The 20,333-nt window shown below is 43.5% G+C and overlaps 5 protein-coding genes across 5 annotated transcripts; 2 read left to right on the top strand and 3 right to left on the bottom strand.

Moving 5' to 3' along the window:
• Positions 1-2,366: 2,366 nt before the first annotated feature.
• BDR25DRAFT_293657 (NAD(P)-binding protein) lies at positions 2,367-3,585 on the top strand. Its single transcript, XM_033688737.1, has 4 exons — positions 2,367-2,576; positions 2,679-3,167; positions 3,220-3,316; positions 3,361-3,585. The coding sequence occupies exons 1-4, from the start codon at positions 2,453-2,455 to the stop codon at positions 3,431-3,433; spliced, it is 783 nt and encodes a 260-aa protein (XP_033543117.1). The 5' UTR covers positions 2,367-2,452; the 3' UTR covers positions 3,434-3,585.
• A 32-nt stretch (positions 3,586-3,617) lies between these two features.
• BDR25DRAFT_317679 (uncharacterized protein) lies at positions 3,618-4,930 on the bottom strand (the record flags this gene model as incomplete). Its single annotated transcript, XM_033691692.1, has 7 exons — positions 3,618-3,764; positions 3,837-3,875; positions 3,937-4,017; positions 4,100-4,200; positions 4,477-4,552; positions 4,611-4,708; positions 4,786-4,930. 7 exons carry the CDS (start codon positions 4,928-4,930, stop codon positions 3,618-3,620), a joined length of 687 nt encoding a protein of 228 aa, XP_033543116.1.
• An 18-nt stretch (positions 4,931-4,948) lies between these two features.
• On the bottom strand, positions 4,949-5,640 carry BDR25DRAFT_359638 (uncharacterized protein; the record flags this gene model as incomplete). The annotated part of the gene is made up of 5 exons (XM_033696127.1): positions 4,949-5,071; positions 5,102-5,215; positions 5,249-5,258; positions 5,304-5,381; positions 5,414-5,640. 5 exons carry the CDS (start codon positions 5,638-5,640, stop codon positions 4,949-4,951), a joined length of 552 nt encoding a protein of 183 aa, XP_033543115.1.
• Positions 5,641-6,337: 697 nt separating this feature from the next.
• Positions 6,338-7,349, top strand: BDR25DRAFT_268691 (uncharacterized protein; the record flags this gene model as incomplete). The annotated part of the gene is made up of 4 exons (XM_033687124.1): positions 6,338-6,418; positions 6,476-6,882; positions 7,015-7,217; positions 7,294-7,349. Coding segments are annotated over exons 1-4 (732 nt in total), but the record flags the coding sequence as incomplete, so codon positions are not given.
• Positions 7,350-18,912: 11,563 nt separating this feature from the next.
• BDR25DRAFT_377350 (uncharacterized protein) lies at positions 18,913-19,990 on the bottom strand (the record flags this gene model as incomplete). The annotated part of the gene is made up of 2 exons (XM_033697496.1): positions 18,913-19,219; positions 19,278-19,990. The coding sequence occupies 2 exons, from the start codon at positions 19,988-19,990 to the stop codon at positions 18,913-18,915; spliced, it is 1,020 nt and encodes a 339-aa protein (XP_033543113.1).
• Between the last annotated feature and the right edge of the window lie 343 nt (positions 19,991-20,333).

Genomic DNA, 20,333 nt, shown 5'->3' with positions numbered 1-20,333 from the left:
TGACGAGAGTAGACGATAAGATGGTGAAGACAAGGCAGGAGACAGAACGCGATTGAATCAGCATTAAAAAATATAGTTCAGTGGGGTTGTACTTCAAAGCCGTAGATGGCAGCCGGGTGAATGGTAGTGTATTGGACAACTGCCGAGAGTCCGAGAGTTGATGTTCTGGCCAATCATAGCCTTCGATAGTCTTTCTGCCACAAGGGTTGATTAACACGATATTAACTCAGTCACAAATACTCATCGAAAGTTTGATTCTAATAAGCTTCCACGCATTTCCCCACTGGCGATCAATCTTGAGCCGAGACTTCCAATAGTATCGAGCTCTCATAGTATAATGTTCGTGACCAATAATCTCTGTGTCCGTTATGGTTCATTCTCACCCTAGCTAGACCTGCCTCTGTAGTACACCTCAGAGAGATCAAGCCAGCAAGCATTTTTTCTAAAACATATTCTTCTTGGTATTTTGAAAGAAACCCTCCAAGATCCACCTACCATCTTTCACCTGGAACTTACACTATGTCTTATAGTAGATTCCATGTAATCCGCACAAATATACGGTACTTTACCGCACCCTCCTCCATGCCATCGAAAGGAATACCTTCGAACGTCATAGATAGATTCTGTCAATCGAATTCAATCCCGGGTTTCCCGCCCTTGCCGATGCGCTCCAGGGGTCTCCTGAGTTACTATCCACTAGTATTTACCATCCTCTTTCTTTCATCCGGTATTCTCACGCTGTTGAGTTCGGACTACCCGGTCGGGCATAGAACCAACGACGGTACCTCCCCACTTCCAGCCAGGCACGAGAATTGGTATATCACACATCAGCGATGATGAGCCCTGTGACCAGAAGAGCTAGTTATAAATATTAATGTCCAAGTCTCAGTTACGGCTTACTTTAATATATTCCGTTTGGTAGTCTTCTGGCCCCTGCGCCGTTCTATTGTTTCGTTTCAATTTTTAGCTCAGCTTTGCTGAAATCACCTAGATTATATAAATTTTCTAGTTCGTAGACCGCAGCATTGGTGATATCCTTCAATTCTTCTTAGACCTTGCTAATTTAGCCTTCAAGTCTCACTCCGGTGAATGAACTTCCACGATTTCATGACCAGGCCTTCGTCACCGCATCCACCTTCCTTCTGTTTTTAGCTATAGCTGTCGATAGTAGAAGCGGTGGTGGTGGGTGAGGCGGGCGCTTAAGACCAGTAACAATGGTTTTGGTTTTTTCAATCACTTTTACCCGTCTGACTGATCAGTCCAAATCAATGATTTGGATGGTTGCATTATAATGTATTAGTGTCCTATAGGCCAGTACTAAATCATATGAAACGTTTTGGAGAGACTATGTGTATACTTTCTATGCAAATTTATCTTCTGGACGTCCCTATGGCGCCCATGATTCGGATCGGCTCCCCCACAGTCTTCATCGCAGGGGTAATTCTTCTCTCCTTTCCACTACATCGTCTTACGCGGACGTGGTTTCCGGAATACAGTACACTCTTCGATATGCCCGGCTTAGCATATATAACTTGGGTAAGAGGTATCGTATTTTCCCGGCCATTACAACCGCACCTATCCTTTCCACCTACTTCGAAGTCAATGAACGATTAAGGATGGCTTCAAATCCGCCCATGGCAAAAATGAGGGTGATCAAATTCAACCGTAGGATCTCATCAGGAGCCACATTGAGTATAGTGGCCAAGAAGAATCTACTTCCCTCATCTTGAAGGGCTAGTTGAGAGCGTTATCTGTGGATGCAGGTACTGCTTCGGGGCCTTGGAATTTGCCTAGTATAGGATTAAAGTGCAGCTGCGCTAGGCTCCTGAGTGTGATGAATAGGCCGTTTTCTAAGACAGTGAGCGTACTCTTAGGAGCGCATAAACTATGAAGGACTGAGTTAATTGTTAAAGGAGCAACACGATGCTAAGTAGGCAGCAAATAACTATCGCAGGTAACGAGTAGTTATAGCAGGCAGCGGTTGTATTTGTAAACATCCGACTACTACTTTTTCCGCCACTAAGTTGACAGGGGTTCGTCTTTCTAAAAACTTGAGCAGGCTTGGAATTGAAGGAACATACCGACCGGTGGAGGAGTTCATATCCTAACTGTTAGCCACAGCATAGTGCAAATCCGCTGTCTGCTGGCAACGGGCATAGTAACTCTAATTCTCTGCTAGGTATTTTTACAATAGGTAAGAATATCAGTAAACTGTAAGATGACGTGAATAATAAATAGATGAAGACCTCGAGCGGCAAGATTCTCCGGGTACTTCTTCCGCAAGGTGACGCGACGCGTGCTTATCTTATCTTCGCGTCTCTGACATCATTGACCCCGGCAAGGACGTAAACATCACTCTTCGCTCATCCTTCCTCATCATCAATTCTCATCCGACGCTCTATTCGCGCACTACATCACTATACACCTTCCAACTCCTAAACAATACCACAACATGCCCGTCATCCTCTTAGTTGGCGCCACCCGCGGCCTCGGGGCCAGCCTCGCCAAAGCCTATGCATCCGTCCCCGACAACTACGTTCTCGCAACGGCACGAAACACCACCACTCCCGCAAACAGTACGCCTCTCCTCCCCCTCTACAAATTCCTCTTCAATCTTTTCTTTCCCTGTTCTCTATGGTACTTCTAAAGAAAACGATGAAAAGCTCACGAAGCGTTAGCAAAGAACGTAATCTACATTCCCTCGATCGATATCTCATCCCCCGAAGCCCGCACTAACCTCCTGAACTTCCTACACTCCCGGTCGATATCTCACATCGACATGGTCATAATAACAGCCGGATACTTTGCCACCGAATCCCTCGAATCGCCGTCATTCTCTGCACAAGAGAAAATGTACAGAACATGTGCTATTGGACCCACGATCCTAGTCACAGCTCTCGCCAACGACTCCAAGACCCTGCTTGATGCAAGCTCGAAGGTCATACTAGTTTCGTCGGAAAGCGGGAGTATTACGCTGAGACATGAGAAGGAAGGTGGTGGAAACTACGGACACCATGCTAGCAAGACGGCACTGAATATGTGCGGGAAACTGTTGAGCTTGGATTTGAAAGAAAGGGGTGTTGCGGTGGCTTGCGTGCATCCTGGGTTCATGCGGACGGAGATGACGAAGGGCGTGGGGTTCGATAAGTTTTGGGATGCTGGTAATGGTGAGTTTACCCATCCCTCATAGCTCGCGGACTATTGAATAGGGAATTGTAGCTGTGACTCCCGATGTTGCCGCGAAGTCGCTCATCGAGTGGATTCAAACCTTCGATATTTCGAAGACGGGGCAGTATTGGGCACCACGAGGAGCTGTGTAAGGCTTCTCTTCTCCAGCAATGTCATTGCTAACTGCTGCAGCGACATTGGTACTGCAGAGCCGGTGCTTGGCCCGAAAGAAAAGCTTCCTACACCTCTCCAATTACCATGGTAGCGAAGGCCTCTAATGATAACGAAGTTATGACCCACGACCAATACACAACGGACAGACTTTTTCTCTAAACACCTAACTGGCATTGTCATAATTGGTTCTACCTACATAAGCGTACTCGTGATCCCCGAAATGCCAAACTTGTGGTCACCTTTCCCTTTCAACCATTCATTTCTTTATTCATCCTTCACAACTTCAGTCTCTCTTCTTTGTCGCACAAGTTTCGATCACCTGACTCTCTCGTGTCATTCATCCTCGCTTCCTGGCCATAATCACTACCCCACCGGTACTCTCCTTCCACACCTTCGGAGCCCACTTCTCTGCATCTCCAAATCTACCAGCCTTCAATCCCGCAAACCCTGGGTTTTTGTTTTATCCTAGCCTCAAGTTGACGTTGATAACTTACATCGCGCACACGTGCAGCTTCACAGGGCGTGAGATAGAGCTACGAGGTCATATTAGCCCAAAATATTCTCATGTAAAGAGGTTCTAGGAGTCCAACTTACATAAATCTCGATTCCGGTGGCATGAATGGCAAGCGCTAACAAAACCACCATTCCGATCATGCTAGGTCGTACGAGAGCTTCCTACTCAATGTTCGATCCATCGTAGAATAATATTCAATCGGCGTAATAGGTCAGCGCTGCATTCCGAGACTTTTGGACGAACTCCAGCTGCGTGCAAGGCCTCGCCGCGAAACATCCGCCCTTCGAGGAAATGACGACTGCGGCAATGAAGACGATGAACTGTGCCGTGGTTATAGAGCTGGACTATGGTACCACATTAGTAAAGTCGTTGTAATGCATAATTCCGTCCGGGGCTCGGTCTACATGGAAGAAAGCACAAATAAATTACGAAAGGGATACAAATACGTACTTAAACTTCCACGCTGAACCCCGTTCACGAATACATCCTCAGTCTCCTCATCTCCGGCATGCAGAAGAAGAAGAAAATAATACAGGAAATTCGATCCCGCCCAAGTGTATCCGTATTTAGCACCCTCGCAACTCAGTGTCTCCGATTACCGATTATTATGGAGAACGTACAGGAACCACTTGCCCATCCAAGGTCCTGAGGGTTAATAAAGTACCCTAAACTCATCACATTCTCCACAATCCAAGCCTAGAGCCTCGTGCTCACAAGCTCTGTCGCAACAAGGTAACTCGCCGTTTTAACACACATATTGTACCTCCACCTGAATAGCGCCGTAGGACCTACTGAGCACCTCTGCATCGCTTTGGTCTCTGGAGCGACTGTCGCCACAACTGCTAAAGAAAGCTGCGAGAATCTGCAAATGCAGCCGCCGAGGATGAGGGTTGAGTGACGTCTAATATGTTTTTGTATGAGATACATACCTATGTTTACGCTAACAAAGCCGAGGCATGTGGCCATGATGCCGTATTTGAAGGCGTTGGAGGTGGAGAGACCCGAGGCGATCAGCATTTCAGTACCGTAGTTGATGACGAACCAGATTCCGGAGCCGGTTTGACGGGTGATCATGGCAAAACAGAGGAGGGTTCATCGAAGCTCGGTGCCTGGGGTTTTCAGTGTTGTAAGCAGACTAAAAGCGACGAACAAGATACCTGTGAACATATTTAGTGCACCAACTGTTGTAGCGTCTCGCTTCTCTTCTTCGATGCCCTTGACTATTTCTGCTCATTCTAACGCAACATATTCAGCGGGCACCGAGTTGCCTCGCAGAGTTTCCCGCGATTTACTTGCTTCTTCAATCCTTCCCTTTACCAGAAGGTAGCGAGGGCTTTCCGGGATGAAAAGTAGCCCCAACTGTGAGGATCAAAGGGACGATACATAGCGTACCAATCGGGATCTAATACGAAGATTTGTCGAGCCTTGTTTTAGTTGCATTTGTCACTGTAGCGCCAATGATGCTTCTAATTTTGACTCAATACGCAAAAAAAAGGCCACGATGACTCCTCGAGGATGAGCCAGGCTTTCGACCTGCAACAGCAGCCTAACTAAGACCGTATTGAAGGTTCGCTCTCGACACAACGTAGCATATTAGGAGGCATTTTCGATTCACCTAAAGCGAGGTTTGAAGCATCTGCCCGTCTGGCGCCATTTCCAACTTCTTCGGCTCCTAGACAAACTAATATAACGGCCAGGGTCCCTTCGGCAGCTTCGGGAGGCCTAGCTTGATATTGTAGAAAGTGGGAGGTGGAGATAGCAGGATTTTGATCTTTGGTCGTCATCCTTCCCCCGACCCCGGATTCTCGCATTTTAACATCGCATGGCCTCATTTGCGCTATTGCTCCAAATCTGGGACCCCTCAGTTTGTTCAGAGGTCTTGTATCCGCCAGCATTGGCGCTGCGATTGATAGCATATGCATATCCGTGTATGCGCAGAGCTAAGTCTGGAACAATGGTCACGACGTAGTACAAGGTTACTGGCATTATCATTGTCTCCGCGGTTCTGAAGGACATAGAGATGTTCGGCACAATTTCTCACGACCGGCTTCGCAGACCTGGTTGTAGGACATCTTAAGCTGTCGATACTAGTGATGGTGAAGGACAAGAGAGGGAAGTTTGGGGAATTTGGGGGGCTCTTTGCTTCGAAGAAAAGCTTTCTTTGCAGCTTGTGCATTCCAACCTACCTCATCCCAATTTCCGGGCTCTCTCCCGCTGGTGATCCTTCGTATGATCCTTCGAATCCTACGAATCTCCGGTGGTATAGTCGGACCCCACAACGCAGGAATGACGGTGTACTACCACGCAGCCGCGCACAAGGATTTTCAAGAGCGCCAGGCGCCCCTCATTGGCCCAGCTCGATAATCGCCTCAGAAAATGTGTTCGGATCCGAAGAATCCATGTCCTTCTGAGACAATATGGCTGGCTTATAAGATGCGCATGCCCATCCGAATGGAAAAAAATTTGCTCCGCATTTCTGGATCTCGAAGCTGCGTGATGTCGTTGGTTGCTATTCGAATACCACCCGAATGGCGTCGGTCAAGCTACAGTCGCTCACTGTTAGTATGTAAAACTGTAAACACTCGCCCTCTCAGGCAACTGTTAATAATATTGAATTAGGGCGTTGTATGGGCAGTCACGGCTATTGCTACTATATCACTCTTCGTTCGACTGTATAGTCGCTACAGTCGCTTCACCCGTTTTTACTGGGACGACCTCTTCGTAGTAGTTGCGTGGGCATTCTCTGTTCCGCTCGCCGTCCAATCCACCGTGTCCAGCTCAAAATCAGGAAATCCCAGCGCAAATTCTTTGTTGTTCACTAGTCGAATCTTTGGGCAGCTTTTCTTCTACACTTGTTTGTGGTGCATCAAGATCTCTTTCCTTATATTCTTTAGAAGAATTTCAGGGAATACATTGAGAGGGCTGCATATTTATTGGAAGGCGGTTGTCGGGTTCACGGTTCTTACGTATTTTGGGCTTTGGGCGATGAATCCATATGGATGCTTTAAGAATAAAGGGCCTCGAGCGTGTGAGGATGAACCTTATGTGCAACACTTGAAGCACATTACTTTTAATGTGGCTTGTGGGTTGGATATTCTCACAGACTGCCTTAGTAAGACTGCTTTTCTTAGGCCTGAAATGAAATGGAGCTAACAGAGAACAGTCATGGCGATGCCATTTGCGATTCTCAGGAATGTTAGATTATCCAAACGGCAGCGGCAGATCTTGTATCCGCTATTCTCGCTTTCTATCGTTACGATGACTATCGCCATAGTGCGTGCGGTTATAAGTACTCAGGGAATGAAGAACAATTTAGGTGTTACATGGATGTTGTTCCTTAATAATATCGAGGCGAGTATAGGTATGATAACGCCCTGTCCCTGATAGAAGAACAGCATACTTTTCTTTGTTGATATGGCTGCTAATACACTACAAAGCTATTATCATCGCGTGCATTGGATCCTTACGCGCACTCTTTACCCAAGACGACCGGGCATCAAGGCCAACCGGAAGATCTAGGATATCTTCTCCCAGGAGATATCTCCCTCGATGCGAGTCGGAGGAAGCACTTCATTCTACTGATTTACAATATATCTCTCCGGGTTCTGCAACCAAGAAGGCAATCTGCGATTTCCACACCACCTGTCCTGAAGCACTCACTCCACAGAAAGCGTATATACGAGACGAACCGGCTGATGTGGGACATCTTCTCAAAAATGTTTCTTCTTGATAATGGTTGCTGAAGACATGCTTTCAGATTCTCTTCGCCGACTCGCTGAGTAATGCAATATCTAATTCTCTTTTCAAGTCGGCAGGCAGGCCTTCTACACGTCTTCTTCGCAAGTTTCCTCTACTTACTCCAACATATTGGGACCAGACACCAACTAAAGCAAGCCATCACGTCCCTCTAGATGCTATTTCTCTAGGCCCGGGAAGAGAATTGTAGAATCGATCAACTTGCTTTAAATCATCCAGCTCCCCAATAGTACGCCGAACGAGATTCGATCCCTTGAACTCCCCAGCTATCGAATTTACTAAGGCGATACGATCCGCGCAACCCATTTTATCAATTTCGTTCTAACATTGCTCAAGTCCTTCGAAGTTGGCTACAAGATATGTCAATCTGGGGAAAAGTGCGTCTTTCGTAAGATATATATTGACGCGCCAATTAAATATTGCTATATACACAGGAAGGAGGGCTAACCCTTGATGAGATAGGCGCTATAGTTTCGAAAGGTTCATACATACCCAGTATTTTCCAAAAAGCTAGAGTTATTGGCTTAAAAGTTGTCATTTTAAGAGGCAAAAACTCGCAGAATATGGCAGCCTCTCAACCAACCCAACGTAGGTTTACGAGGAGAGTCTAAAATGTACCTTGGAAGGCCTCGAAAAGTTCTAGTATATCACCCGAACTCTGATATCATACTAATAGAAGCGGAATGAGAGCTTTGAAGCTAATGGGATATGAGGGATTCGTGAGGAACATTGGATCACGTGATAGAAGTATAATTCTCTCTGTCGAGGCTCCAAGAAACCGCCTTCCGGTCTTCGCTATTTAGGAATTGTTTTTCGTGACCTTATAGCGGTGATGATCTTTCTATGCTAAAGTTTTCATGCAACAAGAACCTTAAACTCGATAGTACGAGACGGATTCTTGCACCAACAAACAACCAATCCGCCATATTTACCCCCATATTTCCGTCCCCCTAGCTTCTATAATCGCTTTCACTATTCAATCCACACTACGACCAAACAGAATTTCAAACCGCCCCATCAGCTGCGTCACAGCTAACACTGTCTCGTTCTAACCGCTATGTAGATCTTTCTGCGTCTTCGCCAAGTTTTACTGATCTTGACCGTAGAGCTTTCTTGCATAGTCGGTCATCTCAGCATCAGAGTCCTATCTTCCACCAGCAGCGAAGTGGAGTGCAAAAAGAGCGATTCGAACTGCACCGTATTGAACATGAAGGTTGTTCACATTGCTAGCCATCGAATTGTGGTTAGGAGTACGAGCAGATTATCCTTCCTTTCCAGGAAGAAAGTGGCTAGTCCCGATTAGGAAGGATAACGGGCTTTGCTTGGAAGGTCTTGGCAGCGCCAATCATACTTGGAGGGAAAAACCACGCAGCAGAAGTGATTTTAACACCCCTAACCGCGTTGTCTTCAATCACAATAGGGAAAAAAGAAGGCCAGATCAAGCATGCAGCAGAGCAGAATGATTACTTAAAGCTTAAAAACGTAGAACAACAAAGCTTTTTGGTTATTTAATTTTCTACCAATCAGATCAATACCGTAGCTTGGCATCTGACGCACGGTTTCACCTGGCGCACACTCGCTTCGGAAAATTCAAAATTTCAACATAACTCTAACTCCACTAATATAGACCTAATTTTAGCTGCGTTAACAGCGCTAGAATTGCTAAAGCTAGGCAAAAAACCTAATATTACTTAGACAGTAAAAAAGTTTAGTGTTACTTAATTAATGTTATTAAAATAATTTTATAAGGTCTAGTAAAGTTATATAAAGTAATATAAAAATTAAAGACTTTTTAATGCGCAGTAAGAGAAGGAGCTAGTATAATACATTAATAGGCTCTGCAAGTAAGGCCTACCCCTTATAAGACAAATGCTACGCAATTTTACTATAGAAATAAGCAGAAACTCTGCTAGCAGGTTATAGCCTAACTAGTTCCTTAAGCGTTACAAAGTTAAGCTAGTATCTAAGTAGACAACTAGTATAAATAAAGAAAAAAAAAGAGCTAACTCTACCTTTAAATATGCACTATATTTTAAGCTTTTAAAGCGTAAGATTAAGCAGTATAATATTAAGTCTTAAGACATGTACAACATAGATAAAAAAAGCTTTCTAATTAAAGTCCTTTTAAAAACAAAAAGAATTTTCTCTTAAAAAAAGTATAAAGAAGAAAAGATTAAGTAAATAGTATAAAACAGCAATTATAAATAGATTATAACTATTATATGCATATGCGCAGATAGAACTGCCTTATCTCTAGGCCTTATCTACTAAGCTGTTACAGGTAACATCTAAAACACTTAGCTATAAGATTTTAACTTTAAAATTTATAAAGCTTTCTTTACTTTATCTTTAAGTAGATAGATAAATAATAACTTAGGCTTTTAATAAGTTAAAACTATTTTTAATTAATAAATAAAAAATAAGGCTTAAAGGTGTTACTAACTACTTATTTTTAATAGCTATAGATCTTATATAACTATAAAGTTTATTTAATTTTGTAATAATAATAAGATCTTTTTAGTAGTCTACTCTTCTTACTTAACTTACACGCTTTAGCCTCTAGACGTTACTATGTTCTAGCCTCTCTCTCTAGCGTACAGTAAGGAGGTAGCAAAGTTTATAAAGAAATCTTAAGCCTTCTTAGCTATAACTAAAAGAGACTTCTTTGCTATGTTTAATGCTACATAAAAGAAGTCTTTTACAGAGAAAAATATACTCTTAGGCTTTAAAAGCTATAAATTACACTTATTTAATGTAGAGGTTATTTTAGCTTAATTTACTAGCACTAGCACTAGTAGTAACAGCAGCAATAATAAGAGACCTTTTTTTAGTAAGAGTTTAAAGTTAGTTCTTATATTTAAAGATTAAAAAAAGATTGCTAAGCTGTTATAAGCAGCTATTAATAACATGCACAACTTAGAAACATGTTAGCTCTCTTAAACACTTTACTTACTCTTAACTTAAAATATTCTCTTAAAACTAGAGGTTTAAGGCCTAAAAAAGGCTTTAGTAAATAAGAAGAAGTGTTATTAAAAAAGTAAAGCTTTATAGCTTAAACTACTACTAAACTTTAATAAAAAAGCTATATTTTAAAGCCTAAATAAGGTCTAACAAGCTTATAAATATTAAGCTTAAAAAGAAAAGAAAGTAAAAGTAAAGAGACTTTAAAAGTAAAAAAAAGTAAAGCGTAAAGCTAAATAAAAAAAAAAAAAAAAGAGAGTTATAAAAAAAAAAAGTGTATAAAAGTAATAGCTAAAGAAATTAGACTGTAAGAGGTAGCTTATAAAAAGTGTTAAAAAAAGGACAACAAACTAGCTAAACAAGCTGCTGTATAACTCTAAACTAACATTAAAGCAGCTAAGGAGGCTTTAAAAAGACAGAAACAGCCTATAGTTAGGCATTAGAATGTTAGCATTAAGGATGAATTAATTGTGGAGTTAGTAGAGGCGCCCCAGTCGACGAATCAACGGGGTAGGCAAATCAAGCTTCCTACTAGGTATTTGACTTAGAAAACACAATAGACTTTTTCGCGCGACTGAGTTTACTATTACTCTCAAAAATCTCGCGATTTGACTACTAGTGTAGGCCTCAAAAGCTTCATTTGATGATGAGGTTGTTCGGGGAAAACCGTGCGTCAGGTGAAACCGTGCGTCAGATGCCAAGCTACGGTAACCGGCTTATATCCAGACCAATAGGAGAGAGGGCTTGGCGGTAGAGATAGTGTATTATTTGATGATTGATGCATTTACACTGGCGGATGCGTGGCCCGGCAAATACATCACCTTAAACAGGTCGATACATTGTAAACCAGATGTCGAGCGAGCGAGGTATCTATGCAAAACCCATTACACAACCCAGTTCTTGAATCACCGACATCTTTCGATACCAGTGTACGTATCCCGCCGCCTGGTAGATTTTATGCCGAATGTCGACGACTTCAGTCCCAGGATGCATACTCACGAACACTCTCTTCCTCACATAATCCCCAGAAACCACTTCCTTCTCCCCACACGGTCCGCACTCCTGCTTTTTCAAACCATACCCTATATTTTTCCTCCTAAACGTCTTCCATCCTTCAACCGACCTGGAACTCCAACCATCCTCCAGCCGTCTAATCCTCCTGCTCTTTAATCCACTTAGCAACATCGTGTGCGCTTTGACATTTCGAAACCTACCGCCTTGCCACATGCACTAAACCAACAATACCGCCCGAAGCATATGCATGATATGAATTCGAAGTGCCATAAAATCTAAACAGTACACTATGCCTCTAGAGTCGTTCACACTGAAAGTGAGCAGCCGGAGGATTAGTTCGTCCTTCCGATCAAATATAAATCTATCCGGTTTATACAGGCCGATCTACGCTAGCCAGGCTATTTCAGGGGCAAATTGCGAGGGAAGGCCATAGTAACACTATAAGATTTTGGAGCGTGCACTCCCATTTCCACATAGTCGAGTTCGCTCATTGCACAGTGGAGATGGTATTGGGGATAGCTATTATGAAAGGATCTTCGTTTGGTTCGAGATAGTGCAATTTATAGGGTTAAGTCTACTCATTGCGTATATAAAAGCCATGATGGTTGCATAGGTGTGATGGGTGTACGTAGATATTTTAGATTCCCCAATTAGGATTAAAATTGCGAGTTTTTAAGCTCAAGACTTGAATACTACGAGCGCATATCGTATCATTGAACTCCGCTGTTCTATTTTACCACCGTTTCTACGGAAGCGGTTTGTTTGATTACGAGTGCCTGCTCGAGTGGGTATCCACCGTGCTGCTTCTTCATTTAGTGTCTACCACCCACCTGAAAAACTCCTTCATCCTTCTACTTCACTCCCTCACTTCTCCCTAACATCCATATGTCTTCACTCGCCATGACATTCCCATCTTCCACGCTCCTAGAACATCCTCCACCGAATCCGCAACGCGCACGGATTTCACCGCACATACAACCTTACTTTATGGTTCATCTTCCAGGGGACCTTGTTCGGCATTACCCTCGTCCAATTTCCCTACATTGACTTCCACGGATGCACAGCAGAAGAATATATATAGGCGGATAAAATGCACGCCCGACAGAAGCTCACATATTCGATAGATTAGCTAAGCCTTTCTAAGACGACGACGAAATTTAGCCATCTCGACGACGGCTTCAATAAAGTGCCAAACCCTTGTTTGGCCATAAAGAAAAGGCCTTAAAACTTGCGGTATTTGTCATTGTGCTATCCGGTTTGGAAACTGACCCTGTTTAGGAAGAGATAACCCTAAGCTTAAACGTGAATTGTAATATGGCGCTTGCTGGCACCACGCCAACACTGCTATGTACGTGTGATGGAGCTCCCATCGGCACCTTCGTCTCTAGTTGGCCTCAAATCAGTCATATTGTCCGGTTCGTCGCCCTTACTGGAGTCCTCAGAGGTCGGTACGCTCCTAGTCCTATCCTCGGACAGATCTTCGGACACGTCGATGCCCAATTATTTGCCAGCCAGTTCACCATCGCCACTACCATCGCGTGGCTTTCTACCAATTTATGTGCCACCAAATACTACTTTTGATGCAGCTCTTTCGACTTCTCGTGAGGGAAAGTCATTAGAACCTTCTAGCTCCATGGCCTCGTCTAGCTTCTCCTCAATGGAGTTATAAGACAAAAGCGGTGGAGAATCAATCCGAAGATCGTCGTCACTCGTAGTTGTTTCAAGATAGTCAGCATCTGGTGAAATGTCCCTCAGCATAGCATCATCGGCGATCTGGGCTTTGCAGCCTGCCTCAACCTCATCACCGATCCCAGGAAGAAGATGCTCCAATTCTTAGAGAGGTCCTATTTCGTTGACGACAAATAGTTTCTTCCCACTAGGTGTGGGTGGATCACAGGGCCCTTTATAAGAACTCCACGTGCCCTAGCTTCATTCTTAGTGCCCCTTCACCTTCATTCTTGTCGCCTTCATTTTGTCAATTGGGGACTGTTTAAGGGAATTAATTCCTCAGAGATAGGCTCGGAAAGACCAGTGTGTTCGGTCTCTTTTGGAATACCATTACTGTTAGCATCTGATATGTATTTCATACACCATCGACACGTTTCCCATAACTTCTTCATCTTGATTGTAGTTCTCAAGCTCTGCCTTCCAGTCGGCGACATTTGGCAAGAAGCTCCTCTCCACAGTTGTTCAGTCGTCTTCATTGGTGTAGTATTATCCAAGATATCCTGGCCATCACCTTCTGGCAGGTGGTCGTTTAAGCGAGTGGCATATTGTTGATGTCATCGCCTTCAAGAAGCAGAACGTTATTGTGAACCGACTGCTCTATGATCTCGGTGGAATATTTTGAACAGCCCTTCTAACGAGGCGTATTACTATACTATTGGGCGATTTTAAGGCCTGTACAGGCTCGATTTTGTGTGCGTTCGTTCAACAGTGAGGAGGAGAGGTTGGTGTACATATTGTAGCTGAAACAGCTCACGTGATCTGTACAAATAGTATAATTTAATAAGGTACGCTATACTCTAGTTAAAACAGCTAAGATTATAATTTGTTGAAATATTTAATTAAGATCCAGTTAGCTATCAGATAATTGATTCTTTTTGGTACTAAGTGTAATGGGCTGGTGCGTAGGGTATCAGGCAGAGATTAGCTGGGAGTGTTAGGAAGGGCATGGAGCAAACTACAGCAAACTGCAGCAAAATGCGGCACACGTCGGTCGTATTGCAAGAGGCAATAAGGTAGCTTGTTGACAACGCTACCCCCAAGCTAGACCTTAGCTAGCTAGGTGTTGCGGTATAAAAACCAATTCCGTAGCGAGGACACAGTTCCTCTTCTTCATCGAATTCAACACTCCAGCTGCGCCAAGCCATTACAATAAGAGTCGAGAGGTTTTGTAACAGGGGCTCAGATCCATGGGATTATCGGCACAACTAAGCGAGAGCCAAAAGGCATACACAAGTTGAATCAGCGAGGATTCAGCTTGCGTAGTTAATATTTATGAGCTAGATGGGGTATTCCACCTAGAGGCCGGGTCCCATCCAGATCCTTAATCTGGCCCGCTTGCAGGTCCTTATGGGTCTAACCCATAACAGGTCTAAAAGCTTGCTACTTAATACCTTATGCTATAACTAGCTCTTCTAGAGTTAAGTAGCCTTAAGTATTAGTTACTCTATAACTAGCTGCGCTAAAACACCTCTTGAACTTGTAACTAGTAGCCAGGACTGTAAGAAAATTAAGGGAAATCCTAAAGAGAATAAGGTAGGCTGTTTTGTATCTAGCAGTTAACTAGGGCACTGCGTAAAAGATCCTCCTGCTATAGTGTATAAGATAACTCCTGCAACAAGGCTGCTGCTCCTCTGGCTACCTCCTATAGGTGCTGCAGTAGTTGTACGCTATTAGGTAAGCGCTCTTTATTAAATTTAACATTATGCGCTCTTAGCAGTTGCTAAATAATATAGTTATAGCTATCTACTACCTTCCTAGCGCCTTAAAACCCTTGCTTATAACACCAATAGCAAAGCTAACAGCAGATTACCTTACCCTGATTCTTTAGGAGCGTTAAATCGACACCATAAGCTTACGCCTTTAACAGCGTGTGATTGCCTTGCAACATAGTCCTTACAAAACCTTTAGCTAATTAGAGCCTAAGAAAACCCCTAGACGCACTGCTTACTAGAGCCCTTCTACTTCTCTATATTTGCTAGAAAAAGTTCCTAAAAGGGTAATAAAATCTAGACTACGTACTCTACCAAGGTCACTGTTAAACGTACAGTGCAGCTCACGAACTTGGTACAGTAGGTGCCAGGAAGTGATCATCCTCCGCACCGTGCGCAAGCGAATACGATCTGCCCACGCAGTTTTCTATAAGGATTTTAGGGATAGATTGTAATTAAAAATTAAAGCTTTTAATTTATATAATAAAATTAATAACAGAGAATCTTTTAGAGTAGTAATTATTTGCTAGCAGGTAGAGCCTCCCTGGGCAGCCCTAATGTTAGTAACGCGCTAGGGCATAGATAATATACACTTCTGCTAATCTTCTAGCTTTAACTTATCTTACTCCTTTTTTAGAATAGACTTTATCTTTTTAATATTACTTATTTAGTGTTTTTTTTTTAAAATCTAAATCTTTATAATGCGCTAAAGGTTTTTAATAAAATTTAAATTAAAACTTTATGCTAGCTACACTATATAATCTATATAAAGCTTTTCTTAGAAACCTATAGTTATCTTTAACTTATAGTATAAAGCCTTATTCTTTTGCTATAATATAATACTATGTTTTTTAAAGACTTTAGTATAAAATAGCTATATATAAGTAGCTAAGACTTTATTATAGTATCTTTTTAAGTTTATTTACTTACCTTAAGGTAGTATAACTAGCTTTAACTTAAAATCTTAGGATATAGCTGCCTATACTTTAATAGAGCTTTTTTTGCTTTTAAAAGTAAGCTTTAAGTATTAAAATTTATACACACATAATACTCCCTTCTTTTACTTATAGTATTAAGTAGTAGAGATAAGTCTGTAACGATCCTCATGAATCGTTCCATCTTGGATGGCCCGGAAGGCCCCCGTATCGGCCCCGACCTTGACCTGGCCCCAACCCCTGCTGTTACCCCTATTCCCTCATGTATTTAGTCGCACCTCGCCCCTGTAGCTAGCTCGGTAGTTTTCTGATATCCTACGTACAAGGCCTATAGGTGTCATTGGTATTCCCAGGTCTCTGAGTCCCCACGCACTCCCATATGCCTCTGAGTGGATTCATACCGCATTCGGACCCATTGTCTTGCCTGCGCCGTTACAAAGTCCTACTTTAAAAGTTAATTTATTAAAAAAGTAGACATATTTAAAGTTATTATTATCCTAAGTTTTTATATAAGCACTCTAGTAATAATAATTAAGCTTATAAAAGAGCTTAAAGTAAAGCTTAGCATATAGTTTAAATGCGTAGTACTTATTTTTTTATAAGTATTACTTTACTATATTAACGTAGATTACAGTTGTTGTTTTTTTAGAAGTAGTAAATACTTTATACATTTTAAAGAGAAACTACTTTAAGTGTTATACTAATTATTACTCTACGCGCTTATTAAGCTTTAGAGGTTTCTCTATATAATAGGCCTTTTTTTAGGGCTTATCTTTACATTTTTATAACTACTTAAGTATTAACTTAATTAATAAAATTAGAATAAGAAAAGTCTTCTATATCTTTAAAAGGCTAAAACTAATACAAAAGAGCGCCTAGATGCTAGTAAGGGTAGGCTTATTATATTCACAGCAAGCAGTTTTGGGTTGGGAAGGCATGGTAGTAGTGTGGAGAAGGAGGAGAACAAGTGGTGCGGAAAATTTTGAGGTGTGTGGGTTGACCCAATATAGTAAGTTAAGCGAGAGGATGATGACTTCTTGGCACCTATTGTACGTTTGTACTGAACACGTGACCTTTACAGTTCACTTTGTACCGACCGTAGTACGGCCTATTGGAAGTCCTAATTTGGATCGTGGTGGCAGTCTCGGCTCGTCCGCCTTCGGTTTCGGATATAGAGTGTTGGAAAGCCTGCCTTCGTTATCCACAACCAAGATCTGCTAGGCTTCTAGGATAAGCTGAAGGACCCCAAGCCGTTGACAGCAGTGGACCCTTGTCCATAGGTGGACGGTGGCTATGAGGGTGTCTCTAGGCCTGAGGTACTATGAATAGATATGGATACGTTCGTTTTCGTGGGCTATCCTTCACTCGATGATTCTTGCTTAGAATTTAGCTCCTCGTTGCGAGAAATAGGGCAACCCTAGGCGATCATGCTACCGAAAGGGAATGAGTGTGTTGGGCTACCTATAGAGAAAGTGAATTCCAAAGATAGGACTTTGAACGATTACTCTGGAGATTGGGATGTAGGGGGTGATATTTAAGCTACGTTGCCACATTAAGAGACTCTTGGGGCTACTATGGATTCGTCATGGGAGGCAGCGGCCTACTAATGTAGGTGGAGATCTATTTAGAATAGTAGACACGTCGGCCACAGATGAAGGCAGAGGTGAGTTTCGGGTCGAGAACGATATTCCTTGTCTTAGAAGTGTGCTTAAGCGGGGCCATAGGTCAGTGCCCTCAGCGCGTTGTGCTTGCCATCGCGCAGCGTAGGTTCGATGAAAGTCTGCTAGTTCTCTTTCTTTATCTTCGCCCTACCGGCACGCACAAACAAACCCTTGGCCAACTTGAGAGCGATGGCTGGGCTGCTTTATCGCGATACTTGAACAGGGTGGACTTTTCTAGCTTCTTGTACTACGCATTCTGTTCCTGGGTCGTGACCGGAAGCGAGATTGGAGCGGTGCTGCTGACTGGCTGAAAGACACCTTTTCAAGGACTGGCAGATGTGGGCGGACATCTCACTATCGTTTTTTCCACTTGAATCCGTAGTGTAAGACGGAAATATGGCAGTCTTAATGGAGGTGTTTCCTGTCGAGGTGGCGATTTCCACATTCTTGTCAGTAGGTGAGTGGGAAGATGCAACTGGATCAAGCTTAACCTTCTTTACGACTCAGTTTTCGCTGTGCCGAGAGGAATTCCTTATTCGGGTAGATTCGTCGGAGGGTGCTATGGATTGTGAATACACTATTGATATGTTAGGGGAACGATGTGAGCATCCGGTGAACTTTGGATGAGACTAGAGAGGGGTAGTGGTATATCAAGGACGGGAGAGAAGGCCTGGAAGTCGTTTAATAAGCGATATAACTCCAGAAATGATAGGATAGAACTTGGGTCTGGCCTGCAAGGAATCCATTGGAGGAAAATCGCCACGTTGAGTCATGGTAATGTGTTCTTTGGGTGGGATTAAAGCCAGGAGCTAGAGGAGATACGTCAATAGCACGCAGATTGGAAAACTGGAAAGAGATGAGGTTAGAAAGGGAGCTAAAGAGATGGGATTGAGGATTCAAGGAGGGGCTTGGGGTGAAGCGTTAGGTCATGTGTGCGGGCGTTCTTGGGGGTCGGGCTCTTGCCCAAACTTTGACTTAGATAATTAGTTAATGACTCCTTGGGAATGACGACACCTAATTTAATCACTCGGATAGTAATTGATGATTTGATCATGCAATCTTAGGATATGCAGCTCGGTAGAGATAAATAGCGCATTCCCGAACCCTCTTACAAGTATGAGCTGAACAAAATATATGCTCTAAAGGCGACATCTATTTTATAGAGCGGTTCGAAAGAAGCTTTGAAACAATAATCAACCTCTTGTCGGGCTGTGTCTTATTCTTCATCCAGCCCAACCGCGACAGTCCCCACTAGGTCGAAGAAAGCTATGAGAGCATGCACCACATTACCATCAGATTGAGTTATTGACTTGCTCGGTCCCCCAGATCATCCGCTCATGGTCCCGCAATAGCTGATCCACCACACGTTGCCTGTAAGCAACATTCGCGTCAATCATTGCTGGACTTAGTAGATGTTGAATCGCTCTCGGGAACGCGTTGAAGCCGAATTCAAACGATGATGCAGATAGTCCATTAGCGAGATCAGCCTCCCATGCAGGCGATGTGGAACCTGTTTGCGCTCCAGCTGAGAGTGAAGGGACAACATTGTGGTGTGGCGTTGAGCGTTCGGAAATCGTCGGGGGCAGGAAAGTGGAGTCGCTAGTGTGCGTTAGAAAAATGATTCTTCCTCCTTTTTTTTTTTACGAGGCATACTTACAGTGCGTCAGAATAAAGCGGCCAATAGTAGTCATACCAGCCGGGGTCATCACCATACCCATAAGCATCCTCCACCCAGTTGTGATGTTCACGATGCCCACGTGAAGAACTTCGAGAGTGCTCAGACGAACTTCGGTTGAGCTCGTCGTGGTACCCCTGCCAGGCGACATCCTCATTATTTCGGTGGTCCTCAAGCCAGGTCAGATTGAGACGATCCCCAAGTGAAGTGAACATCTTGGGGGAAAGCTCTGCCCTGCAATAGGGACACTTGTTGGAATTCTGCTGCCCTGATTGAATCCAAGTAGACAGACAAGATCGGCCAAAGACATGACGGCATCGCGTCAAGAAGAGCGCATGGGCACCAGGAGGAGTGGGCTGTACATCGCAGGTCTCGAAAGGCTCATAACATATGGCGCAGGTAGATCCTTTCGAAGCGTCAGCGGACTTATTTAGAGACACCTTAGAAGTCACTTTTGGGCTTAGGACTCCTCTACTAATAGAAAGAGGGGGTATCAGGTGAGCCATCGTACGGTTGGGTTCCTGTCGGTATGCTATGTTTGATCGGGCTTGTGTGAAGCTGGTCGTAGGGATTGAGGCGGCATATTCAAGTGGTGCGTTGAGGAGAAGTGTCTCTTTTGAGGGAAAAAAACTGTTGGGCAGAGAAGAGTCCTGAATGGTAGCGAGGGGACATTTCGCCAGCCTCAACACTGGCATCCCAAAGTTTGGCTCGAATTCAGCCCCGGGACTCTGCACACCAAAAAATTGAGCTTACCGAAATTCAATGGCGAATACGTTACGGTGTGTATGCGAAACATGTTAAAAATAAGGAGAGGACAAGTCAAAGTGACAAACGCCATCAGTTTTAAGACATTTTGGTAAAAGAGGGTGCGGGGGGTGGGTTCAATTGGTAACTAATTTCAACTGATGTCTCATGATGGCTTACGCCAACTTCTTACCTATAGATCTGGAGAGATTCTACGTAATGAAGCTAGCCGATCGGCAACTTCTGCTTAACCTGGAGCGACAGAGCCTAAGCCTGTCCAATCGTCTCGGGCGC

Source organism: Lindgomyces ingoldianus (genome assembly GCF_010093535.1).
Source record: "Lindgomyces ingoldianus strain ATCC 200398 unplaced genomic scaffold BDR25scaffold_34, whole genome shotgun sequence".
NCBI lineage: Eukaryota > Fungi > Ascomycota > Dothideomycetes > Pleosporales > Lindgomycetaceae > Lindgomyces > Lindgomyces ingoldianus.
The sequence above is the reverse complement of the archived record's forward strand: the minus strand, read 5'-3'. Positions and strand labels throughout refer to the sequence as shown.

What these genes read in the sequence shown, in the direction of transcription:
- BDR25DRAFT_293657 (XM_033688737.1), top strand. Translation starts at nt 2,453, where the DNA reads ATGCCCGTCATCCTCTTAGTTGGCGCCACCCGCGGCCTCGGGGCCAGC. An exon ending in CACCACCACTCCCGCAAACA is followed by an intron (nt 2,577 to 2,678) that starts GTACGCCTCTCC and finishes ACGAAGCGTTAG; the next exon opens with CAAAGAACGTAATCTACATT. An exon ending in GTTTTGGGATGCTGGTAATG is followed by an intron (nt 3,168 to 3,219) that starts GTGAGTTTACCC and finishes AGGGAATTGTAG; the next exon opens with CTGTGACTCCCGATGTTGCC.